Raw genomic sequence first — 21685 nt, 5'->3', positions numbered from 1 at the left:
TGGCACACGTTGGAACTTACGGGCTGCTGGGATAAAATGGCTCAAAGACATTATAGAAATCCATTGTGAGTAGAAGATCTTTAGCTGGTGGGAAAAGTTAGTGTCTGAAACCTTAGAGGAAACGTGTTTTTTTTTTTTTTGGTCTTTTTGCCATTTCTTGGGCCGCTCCAGCGGCATATGGAGGTTCCCAGGCCAGGGGTCGAATCAGAGCTGTAGCCGACGGCCTATGCCAGAGCCACAGCAATGCAAGATCCGAGCCACGTCTGCAACCTACACCACAGCTCACGGCAACGCCGGATCGTTAACCCGCTGAGCAAGGGCAAGGACCGAACCCGCAACCTCATGGTTCCTAGTTGGATTCGTTAACCACTGCGCCACGACGGGAACTCCAGGAAACGGGTTTTAAAGCAGAGTCCATTCATTATCTACTGAGAAGAAAGGGCCTGGCTTCTGGACCCAGGTTCTTACGTCAGCTCAGTTACATGACTCCACCCGTTACCTAACCCCCTGGACCTTGTTTTGCCTCCCTGTAAAATGGGACGATAGTGGTGACCGTCTGGCAGGGTCATCAGGGCGGCCGGGAGTAGTTCAGTTAGAGTCCCACGCAGGCTGTGGCGCAGGTCCCTTCCTGAGCTGCTCTGCCCTGCAGGCCAAGCACCGTACCTTACAGGGAGAGGGGAGAGGACCATGGCCAGCTTAGCCCAACGGAGCAGCAGATGCCATGGGTTTTCTTGAGTCTGTAATTTTTTTTGGGGGGGTCTCTTTAGGGCCGCACCCACAGCATATGGAGGTTCGGTTCCCAGGCTAGGGATCAAATTGGAGCTGCAGCTGCTGGCCTACACCACAGCCACAGCACTGCTGGATCTGAGTCATGTCTGCGACCTACACCACAGCTCACGGCAAGGCCAAATCCTTAACCCACTGAGCGAGGCCAGGGATCGAACCCACATCCTCATGGTTCCTAGTCGGATTCATTAACCACTGAGCCACGACGGGAACTCCTATTTTTTTAATAAATGGGGAAACTGTTCTCTGTGCTTCCTCTGTTAGAGGAAAGAGGGCATTTATTCTCACAGAAGAGGGTGACAGTGTGTGTGCTGACATGAGAATCTTGCAAGTTAACTTCTTCATGTAATGCTTAAGTCTGGGACCTTTTCATTCCAGCTGTGTTTTTAGAAAGCAAGGGCTGCTTTTGTTGGAGAGATGCTGGGGTGGGTGCAGACAGCAGACAGCAGACAGACCTGTGTTCTCTAGGAACCAGTTGGAACCTTGTGGGAGGCCGTGTCGTGTGGCCGAAGGTTGTGGATTTCAGGTGCTGGCTGCACAGCCCGAGTCCTGTGTGGTCACACGCAGACCACTTAACCTTGAGCCTGTCTCCTTTTGGTGAGAGGGGGATGGTGGTGGTGGTGGTGGTACTCTGGGGTCACCGAGGATTAAGTGCGGCCAGTGAGCATCTGTAAGATGTGAGGCCACTTGCCAGGTGTGGAGGGATGCAGAAATTGGAGCTCTCCCTGTTCCACAATCTATAATGGACTTGGGGAGGCCTCATTATAAAGCATTTCTGAAAAGAAAAAAAAAAAGCGAAAGCACTTAACGAAGCACTGAGTTGTAAAGACGGCTGTTTTAAGACCGTGAGGAAGACCATGTGAGAAGATGAGTCTGAGGATAACCAAGCCTGTTTGTCAGTGGAACGAGGGACTCAGGTACACACAGCAGCCCCTCAGTGGGACTTCTGAGGGAACTACGGTTTAGTTCGTGGGATACAGTTGTCCCTAAAGGAAGGGGTGTCACTTGCTGAGCAGCCACAGAACTCCCGCTTCGATGTGCTCGGCGCCCAGATGTGGAAGGGCCGAGTCCTGTGTGAACGCCTTCCCCCGTGGGGTCTGAGCCATCTCCTGAGTAAGGAGGCCGGCCTCGCTGTCCCTGTGGCAAAGCCCCTAGCTTTTAAATCTGTCCTCACTGGTACTGTTACTGGTTTTAAATTAAAGCGTAGTTGATTTCTCTTATATTGTTTTTTAAGCTTTTTCTGTTTCTTGTTAAAACAGTTCTTGTAGGAGTTCCCGTTGTGGTGCAGCTGAAACAAATCCTACTAAGAATCACGAGGATGCGGGTTCAATCCCTAGCTTCGCTCAGTGGGTTAAGGATCCGGTATTGCCATGAGCTGTGGTGTAGGTCACAGATGTGGCTCGGATCTGGCATGGCTGTGGCTGTGGCATAGGCTGGCGGCTCCAGCTCCGATTGGACCCCTAGCCTGGGAACCTCCATGTGCCATGGGTGTGACCCTAAAACAAACAGACAAAAAGGTTCTTGTGTACCCTAATCATATTATTACAGGGAGATAAATGTTGGTGTTCTGGGGAAAATATCTTTGAACATTTAAATCATTGAGTACCGTGTGGTGGTGAGCGGAAGGAAGCTTTAGCACAGCGTGCCTTCCCTTTGGAGGTGATGTGTGCTTGAGGGAAGCGGGTTAAGTCCCGGAGCGCTCAGAGCGTGAGAGCTGTTCCTTAGCTGGCCGTCGACTCTTCACTGTGCTTCTTTGCTCTTGCAGAGTTACTGGAGAACGTGACCCTGATTCATAAACCAGTGTCCTTGCAACCCCGCGGGCTGATCAATAAAGGAAACTGGTGCTACATTAATGCTGTATCCTTCTCCGATGCTGTTCCCAGGCTGGCTCCCCGCAGCTCTCTCTTCTCCAGCACGCTCGACTTCTCAGTTCAGCTTCCCGGGGGCGTCTGCCCCACATTTTGACTCTAAAAACTTGGTTCCTTACCTCTTATCACGAGAGTTATTCCTGGCCAAAAAACAAAGATGATTTGTTGACTTGTGATGGGCAGACTCCTGCCAGTTTAATTCTCATTAGAATTGTTCTGACCGCTTAGCACTGCAATTCTTGTGTTACTTGATTTGATTATCTTGGTGCAATCACGTTCTTGCACATAAACTACGAGAGCATCACAAGGCACTTGGCCCCGGGACTGTTGGGGTCATTCCTTCCTGGGTCTGGGCGTGTGCATTGTTCGGTATTCTTGGCTTATTTAGTTTTGAGTGTTCCTGTGTCTCCTGTGCCGCCGCCGGACGGCTCGGAGCATCTGTTTCGTTTCCTTCACGCTTCCTTACTGCCGGCATTCAGACGCTGCAGGCCTTGGTTGCCTGCCCTCCGATGTATCACCTGATGAAGTTCATCCCCGTGTTCTCCAAGGTGCAGCGGCCGTGCACGTCCACCCCCATGATAGATAGCTTGTAAGTGGGGGGTTCCAGTGGGTAAGGGTGGGCTTTCCCCCTCTGATAATTCAATTCAAACAGCTTAGCGACGTGCTGTCATCCTATTTTTTAAAAAACTTACTGTTCACGATTTTATATGGAAGTTAACCAGAGATGGAGCTGAAGTATTTATGTTCTTTAGATGCTGTTGAACACATTTTAGCATTTACCTGTTTATGTCTCTCACAGTGCACTGAAGCATAACACCCTAGAGAGCAGATTCAGAGCTCACTAGCTGCTCTAGCAGTGCCTCTCTAAAGTTTGTTTTCTTCGTACTAGTTGATGCTCTGCTTAGCCAAGGCTCTTGAGCAAATGTGTATCTTTTTTTAAAAAATGTACTAACTTCTTTCCCCCCATGTTTAGTGTTCGGCTAATGAATGAGTTTACCAATATGCCAGTACCTCCAAAACCCCGGCAAGGTGAGTGAAAACAGGGTCTTGTGATGCCATTGCGTCCTGGGAATTAGGGAGTCAGAGGGCGGAACTTGGTAAACTTGATCCGCTCAGTCTTGCTGGAAGGGAAACGCCTCTTCGTGGGGAGGGCTGCGCCTGCGCTGTCCTCAGCATCGGGCAGCGGTCGGGGGGAGGCTGCGGTGATTGCCGCGTTACCGTTGGAAGGCGTGGTTTCGTTACGAAGGTCCCTGTTCTGCTTCCGTTGCAGCGCTCGGGGATAAGGTCATGCGGGACATCCGCCCCGGAGCTGCCTTCGAACCCACGTACATTTACAGACTCCTGACCGTCATCAAGTCGAGCCTGTCTGAGAAGGTGGGGGCCCGCCCTGACCTCCCGTGTGGCCAGGTGCCTTCCCTGGTGCTTAGCCAGTGCTTGCCCTCCGCTCTCAGTGCGGCGGTTAAGTGGGGGTGCTGCGGATCGAGGCTTGCTCTGGGCACGTTCAGTTCGGAGTGAGCCTCCAGGGTGCATTAAATCAGGGACACCTTGTGTCATTTACTGTGCGCCAGCCTCAGCGCCACGTTTGTCCCCTACATTAGCTTACTTAACCCCGTGAATAAAGTACGATTGTCGTCCACTTGTTATGTTTGAAAAAAGTGCAGTCTTTGTCCAGTGTGACAGCTAATAAATGGCAGCGCTAAGCAGCCGAGTCAGCTCCAAGTCCACTGCACGGCCTGCCCTTCGGATGGGGGAGATTGGGCCTAGAACCGGTCAGGAGAGCTGCTGTCTTCTCATGTGCTCACACAGTGGCAGCTCCTTGGAGCCCTGTGTTTTTAATCATACCCTTGCGAATGAAGGCCAAGGCCACAGGCCACAGAGGTCTTGTAAACGGCCCACCCTGGAGTTGCCACTGTGGCTCAGCGCTCACGAACCCAGCCAGTATGAATGAGGACTCGGGTTCAATCCCTGTCCTCGCTCAGTGGGTGAAGGATCCGGTGTTACTGTGAGCTGCAGTGTAGGTTGCAGACACGGCTCGGATCCTGCATTGCTGTGGCTGTGGTGTAGGCCAGCAGCGACAGCTCCGATTCGACCCCTAGCCTGGGAACTTCATATGCCACGGGTGCAGCCCTAAAAAGACAAAAAATAAATAAACGGCCACCCGGACGGCTCTTGAGAGTAGGTCAGGGCTCCCTTTGCACAGTTAACTGCATCCTTTCTTTCCTCCCTGACGGAGCGCGTGATGAGTCAGTACCAGCAGCTGATGTGATGCTTAGGGAAATTATTTAGGAAAATAGTCAAGAAAATTCCATTCAACTTGAGTAAAGTCCTTTGTTTGATGCTCTGTTGTTTTGAAGAAGCTGAATGCCTCGGGCAGTGTGCAAGACCACCAGGGGCTCTTTACACACTTGTAACACAGCCTTTGGTGTTGGGCTCAGAGTTCGCATTTCCCAAGTCCCGGACGGCCACAGACAGAGGGCTGGGGACGCGGACGTGGAGTAAACTGTGCCCTCTGCCCCGAGAGAGCTACTCGCCCAGTAGATCTGAAACCTGAGAAAGCGGACAAGACTAGCACTAAGATAGATGCTGTGCGGGCGCTTTGGGAGCCAGAGGAGGCCGCCCAGCCCAGCTGGACTGAGGCAAGGCCGGGGCTTCCTGTGGTCGAGCCGCGCTGAGATCCTGCTCTTCAGTCTTGGCTGTGCTGGGTCGACCCCCCTCTGCTCCAGTTCAGTATGACAGACACAAGGATGGCAAGCAGCCCGGAGCAGGCACGGGCGCCGTCTGCAGGAAACCTCCAGGCCCCTCTCCGGGTGGCGCCACACACAGCCCTCTTGATTCTGCCCGCATCAAAGTGTGGTTGGTCCACCAGGGCAGCTCCTCAGAGACTTGGGGCCCAAGGGTTTTGTTAGCGGCTAGTCATGTGGGCACCCGCTGCCTCCCACACCCCCACACTCCAGACTCCCAAAGGGAGAAGCCAGGCTCAGCCCGAACCACACTGCTGGCACAGTTCAGGCACGCTCCCTTCTCAAGTTCCGGGAGTGGTGGGAACCCTGAAATCCGAGTTCCCACTGAGGCAGCCAAGGACCAACAGAGCAGGCAGGCTTTCCTAGGGCGCTTGACTCCTCGGGTCTCGGGCTGTGCCAGCTCTGCCCTGTCCCACAGACACAGCACACTCGCCCAGACGGCTGCCATCCATCCGTAGCCACAGCTCCACTTGGAGCACACTCCTCGACGTGGAGACCGCAGGCAGGGGCGTTGGCAGATCCTCAGAACACGCAGCTCTGTTCCCTCGTGCGACCCAGGCCCCCGTCCTGATGAGTTAGGCAGTCAGACCCAGCCAGTGTGAGATCCAGCGGCTCGTTCGTATCACGCGATGGTTATGCTGATGTGTGCGTGTACAGCGAGTAGCTAAGTCTTTGCGTCAGTGGAGGTTTTCATACATGATTTGGGTTCTCTCCCCTTGGGTTGCCTCCGTCAGAGGTAGGAAATACGCACGGCAGCTGATTTTACAACTTGGGGCCAGAGCGGTAGCCCTGGGGTGCGCAGCGAAGCGGCCGTAGACATCTAGTTCTAGTTTTCTGTTTCATTTAGTAAATAGCTTATTATTAAGGTGACTTATGTTTATTGTAGAACATGTCGAAAGTACAGAAGAAAGCCATGTGTCAAGCCCCACGGCCCTGTTGCTTAGAGATCCATGTGTTTGGTCTGCCCTTCCCCCAGCCCTGGCTTCAGCCCTTCCTCCGCCCTCCTCCCCCCATCTCAGTTGCCCGGAGGAAAATTCACGGGATTTTGGGGGAACCCTTGACTCAAGTCTTACCAGAAGTTTAGGAGAAGGCGTAGTTTGAACACGCAGGTGGTCCCTTCGACGCGGGCCTTGAGTAATGAGAGGGACCCGGTCGCGTTGGGCCTTTGCAGGGTCGGCAGGAGGACGCGGAGGAGTACCTGGGCTTCATCCTGAATGGCCTCCACGAGGAGATGCTGAGCCTCAAGAAGCTTCTCTCCCCGGACAATGAAAGTAGGTTGTGGTGTACTTGCTGTAAACCTGTGTGAGAGCATTTTCTTAAGGATTGTTCTTAGGGGAGTTCCCACCGTGGTGCAGCGGAAACCAATCTGACTAGGAGCCGTGAGGTTGCGGGTTCCATCCCTGGCCACGCTCAGTGGGTTGAAGATCTGGCGTTGCCGTGAGCTGTGGTGTCGGTTGTAGACGCGGCTCAGATCCTGCGTGGCTGTGGCTGTGGTGCAGGCTGGCAGCTGTAGCTCCGATTTGACCCCTGGCCTGGGAACCTCCATGTGCCTCAAGTACAGCCCTAAAAAGCAAAAAAAAAAAAAAAAAAAAATATATATATATATATATTAAGTGTTATGTATATTCTCATATGTTAATAAGTTGCCTTTTCCCACAATAGTCATTTGCCGTTCAAAAAATCACTTATTGGAGTTCCCATCATGGCTCAGCGGTTAACGAATCCGACTAGGACCCATGAGGTTGCGGGTTCGATCCCTGGTCTTCCTCAGCGGGTTAAGGCTCCAGCGTTGCTGTGAGCTGTGGTGTAGCTCGCAGACTTGCCTCGGATCCCGCGTTGCTGTGGCTCTGGCATAGGCGGGCAGCTACATCTCCGATTTGACCCCTAGCCTGGGAACCTCCACATGCTGTGGGACCAGCCCCAAAAATGGCAAAAAGACACCCCCCCAAAAAAAATCACTTATTGACTCATTAAGATAACTAGTTACTTTTATGTTGCTTATTGTGTACGAGTGCGATTGTTTGGATATTTCAAAATTTGTCCAGAACCTCTGCTTTTTTCCTTCGACTTTTTATTAGGAAAATGGTCAAATGCACAGAAAAGCTGCAAGAAGAGTTGGGGGAGTACTTGGCTGACTGCTGGATTGCTGTTACAGTGGTGTCCATGCCTCTGTCTCTTTCTGGCCCCTCCACCTCTGTCCTCTGCACTTTTCAAGCTACGCTTGCCAGTCTGTGGAGGCGGTTTCTGTAGAGCCTTCTTTTATTTTTATTTTTTGCTCTTTGGGTAAACAGCAGCCTAAGCAGCCCATCTCCTTTTCAGAACTTACTGTTTCCAACGGACCCCAAAGCCACCTGGTGGACGAAGACGAGCAGGAAGAACCAGGCGAAGGAAGTGAGGACGAATGGGAGCAAGTGGGCCCCAGAAATAAGACCTCGGTCACTCGCCAGGCGGATTTTGTTCAGACCCCAATCACTGGCATTTTTGGTGGACACATCAGGTTTTATGCTTTTCTGGAATAATTTAGCGTTTTCCTTTTGTAGGATTTTGGCGTTTTGCTGGAGGGGGGAGGTGTAAGATTTGTCCTAAGAGATCTTGGACTTGGTGGTTTGCCTTGACTGTGCGCCTCTCTGTGCTTGGCCCTCCTGCCGCTCTTCCGCCGCGCCCCCTGCTCTCACGCTGCTCGTGGCGGCGCTGCCGCAGTGGGCACTGCCCTCCCTCAGCAGCGTTTACCCCTCTGTCCTCTGCTCACAGGCGAGTAGGGAGAGAAAGACCAGTTCATTGAAGTTCACGTTTTGTTGAGAGAAGACGTTCATGTGTCTGATTGGAGGACTTGGGAGCGCTGGCCCCAAGTGAGCTGGGGAGGGGTGTCCCCTCATAGAGCTCGTGACCGGGGTGCCTGGCACCTCTGCGCCCACTCCGCTGAAGTCAGCGCCTTCTGCTCATTCACAGAGGTCTATTCGTTGCCGTTGGAGCCGTCCAGGCCACCACCACCGTGTGGCCTTCAGTAGAGCTCGTGCCCACTCTAAGGAGGCTTACTCCTCCCCCTCATGGCAGCAGGATTTCCTTCGGGAGGCTTCGCAGCATTGCCAGCAGGAGTGGGTTTTGTCTTTTTTTTTTTTAATGCGTGCTTAGCATTTCATTGTCCCATATGCTGCATATTGAAACGAAGTAGCACCCCTTTCAAGTCCTGAAAAGCTAGGTCAGTCTCTGCTCCCGGACAGCTTAGATTGAGCGCCTTTCAGCAGGTTAATGAAAACCTTAGGGATAGGCCCGCTTGCTCATGGCCTGGCTGCCGATGCTCTGTGGCGCTGGGTCTAGATGCCAGCTGTGCTGCCATGCGGCCTGGAACATGTTTCTGTGCTCCCTGCTGTGAGCTGGACTCTGCAGGCTCCTTTCTGTCCTGGAGTCTTGGGTCAGTCTCCAGTTCCTTGGCGTGGGCCATTTGGGGAGAGGGAGCAGGGGTCCAGGTTGGAGAACAGCAGTGTTAAGAGGCCATCTGTGTCCTGATCCCTTGTTAGCCCAGTAGCCTGATGCTGGCCATCTTGGGGCACCCACCAAGGGTGGCGGGCGAGGGCCCAGTCCGGTGGGTGTGTGTAGGTAGAGCACACCGTCCGCCACCACACCCAGAGATCCCAAATTTGTTGGTGAATCCCCAGTAGGAAAAACCTCAGTCCAGTTGGGAGAAATTTCTGGCTTGCATGACCCTGCAGCCTCTACCTCGTGCGGTCTTTGTGTTGAAAGCAGTTGTTGGTACTTTTTTTTTTTTTTTTTTAAAAAAACACTCTGTGGAGTTTACTGAACCGGACTAGCATCTGTGAGGTCGAGGATTCGATCCCTGGCCTTGCTCAGTGGGTTAAGGATCCAGCGTTGCCATGGGCTGTGGTGTAGGTCACAGACGCGGCTCGGATCCCATGTGGCTCTGGCTCTGGCTCTGGCGTAGGCAGGCAGCTACAGCTCCAATTTGACCCCTAGCTTGGGAACCTCCATATGCTGCGGGTGCAGCCCTAAAAAGCAAAAAAAACCTCTAAAGCAAAGATAGGGAGCTAATGCTTAAAATTTAGGAACTTTTTCTCTGTGTAGTAGCCACCATTAAGCCTGATTCTTTCTTCAGAGCAGCTGAAGGATTTCTCCTAAAATTTCTCCTTCTCTGGTGGTTTTTCAGTTTCTCCAGAGAGACCAGCTCCTTTCTCGCATTGCCCACCCTTTCGAGAAAGTCCAGGCCCTTTGAGGCAGGAGCGCCAATCTTGATCTCTGCAACAGCTTTGCTGCTTTTCCCGCTGTTCCCCTTTGGAAGGAGGGCGCGGCCGTTACTCTCGGGTCTTCCGTCCCGGGCGGAGCCTGGAGGCGCCTGCCTGCTGCTCTAGGGCCTGCGCGCCCGTCTCCCGCCTTGTATTCGGTGAATACGCTCGGTCCCGCAGACGGCAGCGATAGACTCCCTAGAGGGCCGCTCATCTTGCTGAAGCTAGATGAGAGATGATGGGTCGAAGGCACATTTTTACTGAGAAAAACCTAGAAAAAAGAAAAGTGAAATGAAAAACCAGCTAAGAAAAGAAGGCTGAGCTGGCCGCCTCCTCCTGGGGCGGTGGCCGCCTCCCCACCGCGTGCACACCGCGCCCCGGCCTCTGCCAGTCGCGCTCACAGGGACATGCCGTCCAGGGCGTTCTGTTGGCCTTGGGGCTTCCCGAGTTTCATTCGAACAGGCCGTGGCGCTTTGGGGGTGAAAGCGTCCGGGTTTTCTGGCTGTGGCCTGGTGGCCGCTTTCCCGACCGTGCTTCATGCTGAGTGTGGAGAGGATGGAACGGTCTCCTCCCGGAGCTCAAGCTGGAGAATGATCAGCTGAGTTGCCAGAAGTTCTGAAGAGGCGATTTGAGCAGATTTACTTGAAAATCCAGTGTATTTTTGGTGTTTCCGGTCTCTCCGGCCTCCTCCTGCTGCTGCGCGGGGGTTCCTCTCGGGCTGCTGGCTAACTCGGGGGGGGGGCGGGCGGGCGGCCGGGCTCTGAAAGGCCGTGTGTCTTCCGTCCTCAGGTCCGTGGTGTACCAGCAGAGCTCCAAGGAGTCTGCCACCCTGCAGCCCTTCTTCACGCTGCAGCTGGACATCCAGTCCGACAAGATCCGCACCGTCCAGGACGCGTTGGAGAGCCTGGTGGCAAGAGAGTCTGTCCAGGGCTACACCACCAAAACCAAGCAGGAGGTACGTCCCAGCGGTCTCCACCCCCACCCCAGCGCCCACTGGTGGTGGCGGAAGAGCGCAGGGTCCACAGTGAGCAGAGGTGGGTTGAGCCCCGCCTCTCACGCCGGGGGCTGCCGGCTTCCACGTTTTTAGATTTTCCTGGTTGAAACGGACTGTCCTCACAGCTGCCTCTGGCTCCAGGCCCTGGGTTAATGATCTGGCGCGTCATTTTCCGGCACCCCGTCCTGGCGCCGTGGCTTATCAACGTTATTTACGTTCCTGATACCGCAGAGCCCGGTCTCGTGAGGTTAGTTAGGGCCTAAGAGATACTCTGAACTTGTGGTTTGCTGTTGATCGTGGATCTTCACGGACAGCGACAAACAGAAAGTGATTGTTCCAGTGCCTCTTCCTCTTCGATTTGGTGTGAACGGAGGTTGCGAGGCGCGGGGGCTGCCTGCCCAGATGCGCAGGTTCAGGCCCGCGCTCTCCTCCGCAGCAGAGTGTCTTCCCCTCACGTGGCCCAGATCTAGATGGCGGGAGTGAATTCGGGGAAGTGTGCCGGGAGGTGAATGCAGGCGAGTCAGGGCCGTGCTTCTCGGATGAGCTTCGAGTGTCTCCTTGGCGCCTGCTTGCTGGAGTCGCGTGTGGTGGCTGCAGGGTGAGCCGAGGGCCTGCCCTGGCCCTGCCACTTGTGCCCCCGCTCAAGAGCGGAGGCGCGACAGGGAGGCCTCCTTTTCGTCTGCTCGCCCGTCGTCAGGCCAGCCTCTCGGGGGCTCTGCGCAAGGGAGGCCCAGGTCTCCGTGTGTTTTCTCATCGCTTCTGTGGGCGGTGTTGTTTTAAAAGATAGAAGTAAAAAATAAATAAATAAAATAGGAGTCTTAGGAGCTGGAACAGGATCTTGGCAGTTGGCTTAGAGGAGAAGCTGCAGGTCTGGTGGTGGGAGGCAGACAGGAGCGCTAGGGCTGCTTGTTCTGGGGGGTCGGTTGGTGTGGCCGGGCTGTGGATCTGCCGTGGGGACCGTCCGCTTGGCTCCCTCTGGGGCAGCCTAACTCCAGAGCTGAAATCGCCATCCTAGCTCCTCCACTTGGAGCCAGTCCCCCGAGTCTGGCCACTGGTCCTGCTGGGGAGGCCTCCTGCCTTTGCCAGGCTCCCAGGAACGCGCTTTGGTGACGTGTTGGTTTTCGTCATTGGCTCCTGCTGCGGCTAAACGGCCTTGGGGAGGGGCGGGCGTTTTGGTAGGGAAAGCCGTGGTCGCGGTGGTCAGTCTGTGCCCCGAGGGTGGGGGGGAGGAGGTGAGTGGTTCTAGAAGGCGGCTTTGGGGGAAGGATTCAGGGAAGAAGTGGCCTTTGGGTGGAGCCTCGAAGGCAGCAGGGAAGGATGGGAAGGATGCTGACTATTCCGGCATCTGAGTGGGCCAGCAGGTGTTTGAGGGAGGGAGGCTGCAGGTAGCTTGTACAGGTGTCTGAGGGGCAAGTAGCACATTTCCTGGAATGTCACTTTTTAAAAAAGTGTACCTTGTAAATAAAGTACCAGGTTTGATTTTGTTGTGTTCTTAGGTCATGTGTTTTTTCTCTGTGGGATCCCATGAAGGTTGGTGGGGAAACAGGATTCCGTGAAACGCTAGCTCTGTGAGAAGGTCTGATTTTGTTGGGTGCTTAGAAAGTGGCTGGAAGCCCAGGACACATAAGCCCAGGACACATGGCGCTTCACATGAGCCCCTTGGTGAGCAGTCGCCCCAGAGAAACGGTGCTCCGCCTCCCGGTCTGCAGGGAGGAAGCTGGAGCCCGAGGGTCGTCCTGTCTGCTTTCACGGTAGAACTGCGGTCACGCTTTTCCTTCCTCCGCCGTCCTTACTGCAGAGGCGTGCGGGGCGGTTTCCATGCCTGGCGTCTTGTCTGGGTGGGAAGATGGGTGCGGAAGGGTCTGGAGACTCCTAGGCCTGCTGCCCCAAAGGGTCAAGTATCGTTTGTGAAGACGCATCCAGTAAACAGCAGCATTCATTAGACATAAAACCGAAACGTATAAAACTGATGATTGGATTATTTAAAGCATCGAATAAAAGAAACATCATGGCTTCAGTTTTATCAGTACTGCAAGAGTTATTAGAAAATAAATTCCTACATGTATAATTCAGGGTTTTCCTAAGTTAGCTTTTTGATTTTTATGCCAGTTGAGTGCATAGAGTGAAGATTCTTAACTTGACTCAGGGACGCAGCGGCTCCTCTGCGTTGTGTTTGTGGGGATGTATGCGTTTTTCTAAGCAGCATGTCCTGAGCTCTCAGAAGATTCCGTCAGACCCTCAGGGGACGCCGTGCCTCAGGAAGGCTGGAGCAGCACCGCCCTGGCTCTGCTCTCTGAGTGGGGTGGAGGCAGCCTCTGCCGCTCACTGAGCCGCCGCGTGTCCTGTGTGCTTTGTGTCTTAGGTTGAGATCAGTCGAAGAGTGACTCTGGAAAAACTGCCTCCTGTCCTCGTGCTGCACCTAAAACGGTTTGTCTACGAGAAGACTGGTGGATGCCAGAAGCTTATCAAAAATATCGAGTATCCTGTGGACTTGGAAATTAGTAAAGGTAACGTGGGTAAGGCGGGGGCTGGGGGCGGGCGGTACTCGGGACTCGGGAAGCCAGCGCCGCGTCCGCGTTTCTCTGATGGCGGGACTCAGGAAGCTCTCCTCTGTGCCTTTCTTTGTTTGAAATTTCTTTCTTATTGCATATGGTAATTCCCAGGCCAGGGATCAAATCAGAGCTCCAGCTGCTGGCCTGCGCCACGGCCACAGCAGTGGCGGATCCAGAGCCGCATCTGCAACCTGCATTGCAGCCTGTGGCAACACCAGATCCTTAACTCACTGAGCCAGGCCCGGGATGGAGCCCGCATCCCCACAGAGACAACGTCAGGTCCTTAACCTGCTGAACAAGAATTCAGTATTTGAAATTTCTTGATTATTAATAGACCTTTATGTTAAAATGCTCATTAAAATGACTTTTTAGGGACTTCTCTGGTGGTTAAGGACTTGGCATCGTCACTGCTGAGGCTCCGGTTTGATTCCTGGTCCAGGAATTTCATTATGCCAAGGGTACAGCCATAAAAAGTAACAAAATGGCTTTTTAAAAATAAAGGCAGGGTTGGAATTCCTGTAGTGGCGCAGTGGTTAACGAATCCGACTAGGAACCATGAGGTTGAGGGTTCGATCCCTGGCCTCACCCAGTGGGTTAAGGATCCGGCGCTGCTGTGAGCTGTGGCGTAGGCCGCAGATGAGGCTCGGATCTCGCGTTGCTGTGGCTCTGGCGTAGGCTGGTGGCTACAGCTCCGATTCGACCCCTAGCCTGGGAACCTCCATGTGCTGTGGGAGAGGCCCTAGAAAAAGCAAAAAGACAAAAATAAAATAAAGGCAGGGAATTCCCTTTGTGGCGTAGTGGAAATGAATCCAGCTAGTAACCATGAAGTTGAGGGTTCAATCCTTGGCCTCACTCGGTGAGTTAAGGATCCAGTGTTGCCATGAGCAGTGGTGTATGTCGAGGATGTGGCTCAGATCCTGGGTTGCTATGGCTGTGGTGTAGACCAGCAGCTGTAGCTCCAATTCGACCCCTAGCCTGGGAACTTCCATATGCCCTAGGTGTGTCCCTAAAAACAAACACACAAAAAACCCAAGAAAACAAAGGCAAAAATGAATGATGCATGTGAACTTACTTCTAGCTGAGAAAAATACTGAAAAAATACATGGATTAGTGAAAGAAAGGGATTTTCCTTATCTTAACAGCTGTGTAGACCCCCCTGCTAAGTCAGGCCTTTTTGGTGGGTGGGGACTGTTCCCCTGACCCCTGGTGACAGTGATAGGTGTAGGGCCACGGCTGCAGCCGCAGGTCTCAGCCAGGCACCTGGGCCTGGCAGCTTGGGCACACAGCGGTGAAAGCAGCCGCCGCCTGGCTAACGTGCGGCTTGAAGGAGAACCTTCCCTGAAAGCTTCCGGGTTTGCGAGAGATGTTCTTTGCAAAACCGAAGCTTCCTCAGGCGCAGGGAGCTAGAGGGCTTCTCTGAGTACCCGAGAAGGGGATGGGGGGTGTCGTCCCAGGGTCTCCAGAGGCCCCAGCCTGCCGTCCTCGCCGTCCTCCCCTCCCCTTCCCTGGCCCGGTGACCAGGAACCGGAGCGCGGGGACCTGTGTGCCCGGCCGCTTCCCCTGCGCCCCGGGGACGCTGCAGTCCCCCAGCCCTGAGATCCAGACTCTGGGTCTCAGCCCTGTTCTCCCGAGGGTCACCTCCAGCTGATAGTCTGGCTCTGGTGCCAGCTTAGGGCCACCCTCCTCTCGTGGCCGGTTGGAGGACAAAGGTGAAGAGACGCCAGCCGAGAGTCGCTTGCTGGCTTGCCTGTCCTGTTTCTTGTGGGCGTTAGGAAGCTGGAGCAAAACCCAGTCCTGCCGGCGCCTCTGACCCACGCTCCTGCCTCCTCCCTCACCCCAGCTCAGCCATCGAGGGGCATGCGTGGTTTTTCAGGCTGGATTTATTTGACTTCCTTCCTTCTTTCTAGGGCCGCACCTGTGGCGTATGGAGGTTTCCAGGCTAGGGGCCTCCACCACAGCCATGGCAACGTGGGGCCCGAGCCATGTCTGCGACTTCACCACAGCTCACGGCAACACCAGATCCCTAACCCACCTAGTGAGGCCAGGGATTGAACCTGAGTCCTCGTGGACAAGTTGGGTGCATTATTGCTGAGCCACAGCGGGAACTCCTGGTTGTTTTTTTGTTTGTTTTTTGCCCACGCCTGCAGCATGTGGAAGCTATCCCTGAGTCACTGCGGGAACTCCTGCATATCTTCCTTTTACACGTAGTTTGATATGGGCTGCCGCCTTGGGTGCTTTTTAGGAAGAGAAATGGCCTGAGGATAGGAGGACCTGGCTCAGGTGGTGCAGTGAGAGAGAAGGCCCTGGCAATGGTGCGAGCACAGCCCGTCCCCAGGGGCTCTTCCTGGCGCTGGCCACGGCACCCGAGGTGCCTCTGCCAGGAGGGAGCTGCACACCTGAGAACCAGGGGCTCCCCACCTGCTCCGGCCAGACTGACTCGCTGGTGACTGACTCACATGTGAAACATTCTAAACTTAGCCTTTCCCAGCCTGCTTTCTTCTGGTTTTTTGTTTGTAAGTGGGCAGCTTTTTTCTTTTCCTTTTTTAGAACGTCTACTTGTTTGGGTTTTTAGCATGGGCTGAAGCAGCTGGGACATGCGCTCCTGTCCCCTGGGGTGGGTTCTGATGGCACTTGTTACTGCAGCACACAGCCGATGGGCCTCACCGCTCAGTCCTCGTACGACTAAAGGGGTGGGGGGCAGTTCCCACCGTGGCTCAGCGGGTTACGAACCCGACGGGCATCCATGAGGACTCAGGTTCGATCCCTGGCCTCACTCGGTGTGTTACCACGAGCTGTGGCGTAGGTCGAAGACACGACTCAGATCCTGAGTTGCTGTGGCTGTGGTGTAGGCCGGCAGCTGCAGTTCCAGTTTGACCCAGAGCCTGGGAACCTCCATGTGCCACGGGTGCGGCCCTAAAAAGACAAAAAAAAAAAAAAGATGGGATCTGTTTGGTCTCCTGGCTCCACAGGGTGGGTTCCTTAGATGGAATAAGTTTACCGCCTTGTTTCCATGAGGCCTTTCTGTCAGTGCTTTTATAGACTGAAGCTCTCGATATTTTGTCTTTCAGAACTGCTTTCTCCAGGGGTTAAAAATAAGAATTTTAAATGCCACAGAACCTATAGGCTATTTGCAGGTGAGTGAATTTGTATGGCGTACTTTCCGTACTGAAGCAATGATAGAAGGGGTTTGTACCCAGGCACAGTTTTGCTGTGATCTCACTTAATACAGAACCTGGATTATTATAGTATGTCTCTACTGGATTTTATAAGTCAGAACATCTCTTGAAAATGTGTGTTTTACCTAAAGTTTGATGTATTTGGCATTTGACAGAATATCCTTTTGGCTGAAAGCTCAGCCAGTGGAAGGCCTCGTTTAACAGGGTTCCTTCGGTCTCTGACTCAAAAGCGGGAGCTTTCCAGGCTGGGGCCCGTCCCTGCTGCAGCCGTGGGCCTGAGGGAGCTGGTCCCTGGGCGTGGCGCCAGCTGCCGGGAGGGCATGTCCTCCCCGCACGGTGCCCTCCTGCCCGCCCCCTTAGAGCCGAGTCTTGAATGCCTCTGGGGCTTCATGTGTCTTCAGAGGTGCTGTTAGCAATGTTGTGTTTGGTTTTCTGGGCGGTGTTATTACAAGTTTCTGGCTCCCTCTCCTTGTGTGTTGCTTTGCAATTTAAATGACGCTGCTCTTACCGGTCCTCCCCCACCGGTGGAGCCTTTCTGCCAGATCCTTTTATGTGCTGTCTCACCTCTTCTGTCACTGTCCTTAGAGGTAAGTGTGTGTCCCCATTGCACAGATGAGTGAGCGAGCACTCGCGGAACAGTACTTAGTGCTCTGTGCCCATCGAGCACTTAGGGCGTTGGGGTGGGCCCTGGTTGGTCGGGGGTCAGGCGCTGCAGCCTCTGCCTTGCTCTTGTCCCGCAAGTGGCTGCTCACAGCCTCCCCCAAGCCTGCTGCGACCTGAGGGCACTGTCCTCGGGATGTGTCTGCTCTCCTCTGGTCCTGGCTCAGCCTGGCACTCAGGCCCTGGGGCTTGCCTCTGAGACCAGAGGGCTCCCAGGTCTCACCTGGCTCCCTGGGGTTTGGCACCAGCGTCCAGGGCCCCAGTGTGAGCGCTCCCTCCACCCGGCCATTGCAGCCTGGCGCACAGCCTGGGCCTCATCCTGAGTCTAATCCTCTCAGGAACAAGGTCACTGGGCTGCTGGAAGTTTCCCCTGTGTACATACACATAGAGAGATACATACATATCTTTGTCTCCGCATATATCTATCTATTCCTCTCCATATCTGTCTATAGAAAGAGAATCTCTGCAGTTCCCGTCGTGGCTCAGCAGTAACGAATCCGACTAGGAACCATGAGGTTGCAGATTCAATCTCTGGCCCCGCTTAGTTCATGAAGAATCTGGCATTGCTGTGAGCTGTGGTGTAGGTCGCAGATGCGGCTCAGATCTGGTGTGGCTGTGGCTGTGGCGTAGGCTGGCAGCTGTAGCTCCTACTCGACCCCTAGCCTGGGAACCTCCATATGCCACAGGTGCGGCCCTAAAAAGCCAAAAAATAAAAAATAAAAATAATAATAATAAAAAATAAAAAGTGGTTCTGGAGTTCATGTCATGGCTCAGCAGTAACGAACCCAACTAGTATCCGCGAGGATGTGGGTTCAATCCCTGGCTTCACTCAGTGGGTTAAGGATCTGGTTGTTGCTGTGCCTGTGGCATAGGCTGACAGCTGCAGCACCAACTAGACCCCTAGCCGGGAACTTCCATATGCTCTGGGTGTGATCCTAAAAAGCAAAAAAAAAAAAAAAAAAAAAGTGGTTCTAATTGTGGGACAAAAAAGCGAGTTAGTGCTGTGCGTGAGCACTTTTTTTGTTGTCTTTTTGCTTTTTAGGGCCGCACCCACGGCATATGGAGGTTCCCAGGCTAGGCATTGAATCAGAGCTGCAGCTGCCGGCCTACGCCACAGCTACAGCCACACAGGATCCGAGCTGAACCTGCGACCTGCACCACAGGTCACAGCAATGCTAGCTAGATCCTTAACCCCCTGAGAGAGGCCAGAGATCGAACCCAAAACTTCATGGTTCCTAGCAGGATTTATTTCCGCTGTGCCATGATGGGAACTTCCACGCGTGAACATTTTGAACACTCTGATTCTCAGCTCCATTCCGTGACGTGAGTGTGCCGGGTATCCGTGACATGTCACCATGTTAGTTACGGGGCTTTTGCTTGAGAAACCTCAGCTCTTCTCTCCTGAACGTTTAGAATGAGGGATCTTACAGGAAACACACGTTAAATCCACAGGTGCTTGAAATCGTACTGTTCTGGTCACTGAAAACCAACTCTTACCCAAGTCATTTAGGTCTTGGAGGTGAAAATTCAGGACAGAAGCCCCACAGCTGGATTTGGGGTCAGAGGGACATGCTGCTGCTCCCCTCGCCCTGTGGCCGCTGCTCTGTCACTGACCCGCAGGACCGGAAGAAGCCCTGATCTTGTATCGGTCCTTTTACTGGTTTCCCACCTGATGGCTCTGCAGTCTTGCTGTCCCCATGTGACCAGTCATGTTTGTCCCTGGCTGGCCAGGGCCCCAGTGTCCTCTGAGCCCCAGCAGAGTGTCCTCAGTGGCAGAGCCCAGGTCTGTCCAGCAACCGAGGCTGTCAGCGCTGTCCTCGGACCCCTGCGGGCTGCTGGCTCCCGAGAGCGCGCTGACCTCGGGCGTGTTGGTGACTGCACCTGCTCCCAGCGTGCCTCTCCTCCCCGCCTGGCCCCCCGGCCCCTTCTCTGCGTCTCAGTGTCTTCTGGTGTCTTCCCAGAGTTCTTTTGTTTTGGACATTTGACCAAGGCTTCTTGTTTGAATTACAGGATTTTTGACAAGTGTTTTTGGTTTTTTTTTTTTCTGTTAAAGCTGTTTCAAAAAAAAAAAAAAAAGCTTATTTTAAAGTTGTAAGAAAAATTGGAAATGTTCTTTAAAAAGAAGAACCAGTAATGCCTGTTGCCACATCCACCCTGCTGGCTGCCCTGCTGACCCTCCTGGGGCAGTGCTGTCCTTGTCACAGGTGACAGTCCACGGGAGACCTGGGTTTCTGGCTTCTGCAGGTAGTGGGCGTGTGCTCCTGCACCGCCAGACAGCCCATCTGCTGTGTGGAAAATACACCGCGTGGTAACAGCGATGCACAGATCGTTCTTCTCGGGGTGTTGAGGCTTTTCCACTTGTTCACTTTGTCTGAGGTTCAGCCACGCTGTTGAGAACAGTGTGGATGGGGGCATTGGGTCTCCGTGTTGTTCCCGAGGCCCCAGGTCTCTTGGCTTGCCCTGCTGGTGGCTCTGCGGGGAGGTCCCCCGCGCCCCCGGCTGCCTCCAGGCCCCACTTAACCCCCGTTTCTCTCACGCTTGGGGGTAGCGCGGGCCCAATGTGTTATTCAGGCGTGTGTGTGCCCGTCAGTGACCTGTGCGGGGGTTTGCGCTGGACCAGGCCCGGCCCCGCTCCCCCGCCCCCGCCGTCAGTGCCGCGCGGCTCCCCAGGAGGGGCAGGCTTGGGCCGGGAGGCGGGCTGGGGCGCAGCGCTCTCACCCCCGGCGCCCGCCTCTCTTGCAGTGGTCTACCACCACGGCAGCAGCGCCACGGGCGGCCACTACACCACGGACGTCTTCCAGATCGGCCTCAACGGCTGGCTGCGCATCGACGACCAGACGGTCAAGGTGATCAACCAGTACCAGGTGGTGAAGCCCGCCGCGGAGCGCACAGCCTACCTCCTCTATTACCGCCGCGTGGACCTGCTGTAGCCGCCGCCGCCGCCACCACCGCGCCCGCCGCCGCCGCCGCTTGTAGAGCCCACCTCGCCCCGCCCCCCTCCTCTCTGTAGTGGCTCTTTAGAGAGAAACTCGTTCTCCCTCCTGCAGAAATGGGCTAGGATGAAAGGAGACGCCTTGGGGTTTGCGCACAACATGGCTTACGCTGGCTCCTAACTTCCAGATCCAGAGCATTGGGTTTAAGAGAATACACCAAAAACCACATTTCTGAAATAATGCCGATTCCTGAGTCAGAAGGGGAACTTGCATTTGATTCCCAGTCTCATTGCGTAGTAGAATAAATCCTGCACCAGCAACACTTGTAAATTTGTGAAAATGAATTTTATCTTTCCTTAAAAAAGAAATTTTTTAATCCATCACACTCTCCTCCCCCCACCCGTTAGTTTTTGATAAATGATCAAAATGAGCCAGTTATCAGAGAAGAGACAGTTCGTACTTCAAAAGAAAAACACACACACAAAATCAGTTGCTGGTTCCTAACAGGAAAAGTACATTTTAATAATTGTGTGAGAAGCTGCTTAAACGTCTGCGTTGCGGATCAGATCCTTGGAGTTAACGTGTTAGTCGCATAGATGGGTGATTGTAACTTTATTGCCATTAAAAGATTTCAGGTTGCATTCCTGCTTCTGTGTACACCTAATGAAAAGCGGGCAAAATAATGAAGGTCGGTGTTTCCTTAAGTCTGCTGTTGACTTCTGCTGTCTGCTCTCCCACAATGCTGCGTCTCTAATTGTACACAGTTAGTGATGCCTAGGAGTATAAAGTTGTCGCCCATCAATAAAAATCACAGCGTTGGTTTTACGCTGAGTGTGTGGTGTTTCTTTGATGGCAAATGCCTTTTCCAGTAACTAGCTCATTTGGCCTCGACTGCTCTGCCAGAGTTGGTGAAAGCTGAACTTCAGTGATGTGGGCACATGGATGCTTTTGAATCTTCACGTAGCACAGAAGAGCAGGTAAGCTGTTCAGTCCCAGCGTGGCTCGGGGATGCCTGCCAGGTGTGGGTCCTGGCTCAGCCTCCTTGTACTTGCCTGCTGCTGAGCCTCTCAGCCGCCCCGCCAGACACCCTCAGGCTGTGGAAAGGAAGCCTTTCAGAAGGAAGAGGAGGAGAGGAAGGGCCAGGCCGCTTCCCTCAGCTCCTGTGCCTCTGGGGCCCTGGCTTCCGGAAGGCCCCCTGTGAGGGCTCCCGGCACAGCTCTGGGCTCCCCAGAGATGTGGTGTAATTGACGCAGGCCTTTTGCCCAAGCTCCTGCTCTTCCCTAGCCTGCCGTGTGCCGCTCGAGGGTCAGAGCCTACTTTTAAAATTACAGTCCTGACATTGCCCGCTGAGCCCGCTCGCCCTGCGTAACTCCACTCTAATGCGCTCAGCTACTTACAGGTCATGTCATCACTCGCTTCTCGGTGAGATAGTGTACACTTCTTGGCGGAGCAGGTGGAGTTCAGAAGCCAGATTAACTTCGGGGGAAGCAGCCCACGCCAGCAGTAACCAGCCGCAGGTGGCGTCAGAGCCTGTTCTGAAGCCCAGAGTTGAGTTCTGGGCTGTGATGCTTTGGTCTTTGCAAGAGGCATCCAGCTTCCATCACGGAGGTTGGTTGAAGTGTCCCCGTGTGTCAGTGAGCACCCCGTCTAGAACGCAGCCTCTGACTGGGAAACGCCCATGTGGGGAACCTGGCACAAGGGGCCAGACGGGGCCTGCTGTTCCGGGCACGCCAGCCT

At 54.1% G+C, this 21685-nt stretch overlaps 1 protein-coding gene across 2 annotated transcripts in view; it reads left to right on the top strand.

The window, feature by feature from the left end:
- Positions 1–20773, top strand: part of USP10 (ubiquitin specific peptidase 10) — a 66305-nt gene extending 45532 nt beyond the window's left edge. For both annotated transcript variants that reach the window (XM_021093724.1, XM_021093725.1), the window contains exons 5-14: positions 2552–2643; positions 3134–3243; positions 3628–3683; positions 3925–4028; positions 6567–6666; positions 7715–7892; positions 10423–10588; positions 12990–13134; positions 16248–16313; positions 19758–20773. In XM_021093724.1, the coding sequence (XP_020949383.1) occupies positions 2552–2643; positions 3134–3243; positions 3628–3683; positions 3925–4028; positions 6567–6666; positions 7715–7892; positions 10423–10588; positions 12990–13134; positions 16248–16313; positions 19758–19945 (1205 nt within the window). In that variant the 3' untranslated portion in view covers positions 19946–20773. The remainder of the gene's footprint in view (positions 1–2551; positions 2644–3133; positions 3244–3627; positions 3684–3924; positions 4029–6566; positions 6667–7714; positions 7893–10422; positions 10589–12989; positions 13135–16247; positions 16314–19757) is intronic.

Source organism: Sus scrofa, chromosome 6 (genome assembly GCF_000003025.6).
Source record: "Sus scrofa isolate TJ Tabasco breed Duroc chromosome 6, Sscrofa11.1, whole genome shotgun sequence".
Classification (NCBI taxonomy): domain Eukaryota; kingdom Metazoa; phylum Chordata; class Mammalia; order Artiodactyla; family Suidae; genus Sus; species Sus scrofa.
Note: the sequence above shows the minus strand (reverse complement) of the source record. Positions and strands in the feature narration are given on the sequence as shown.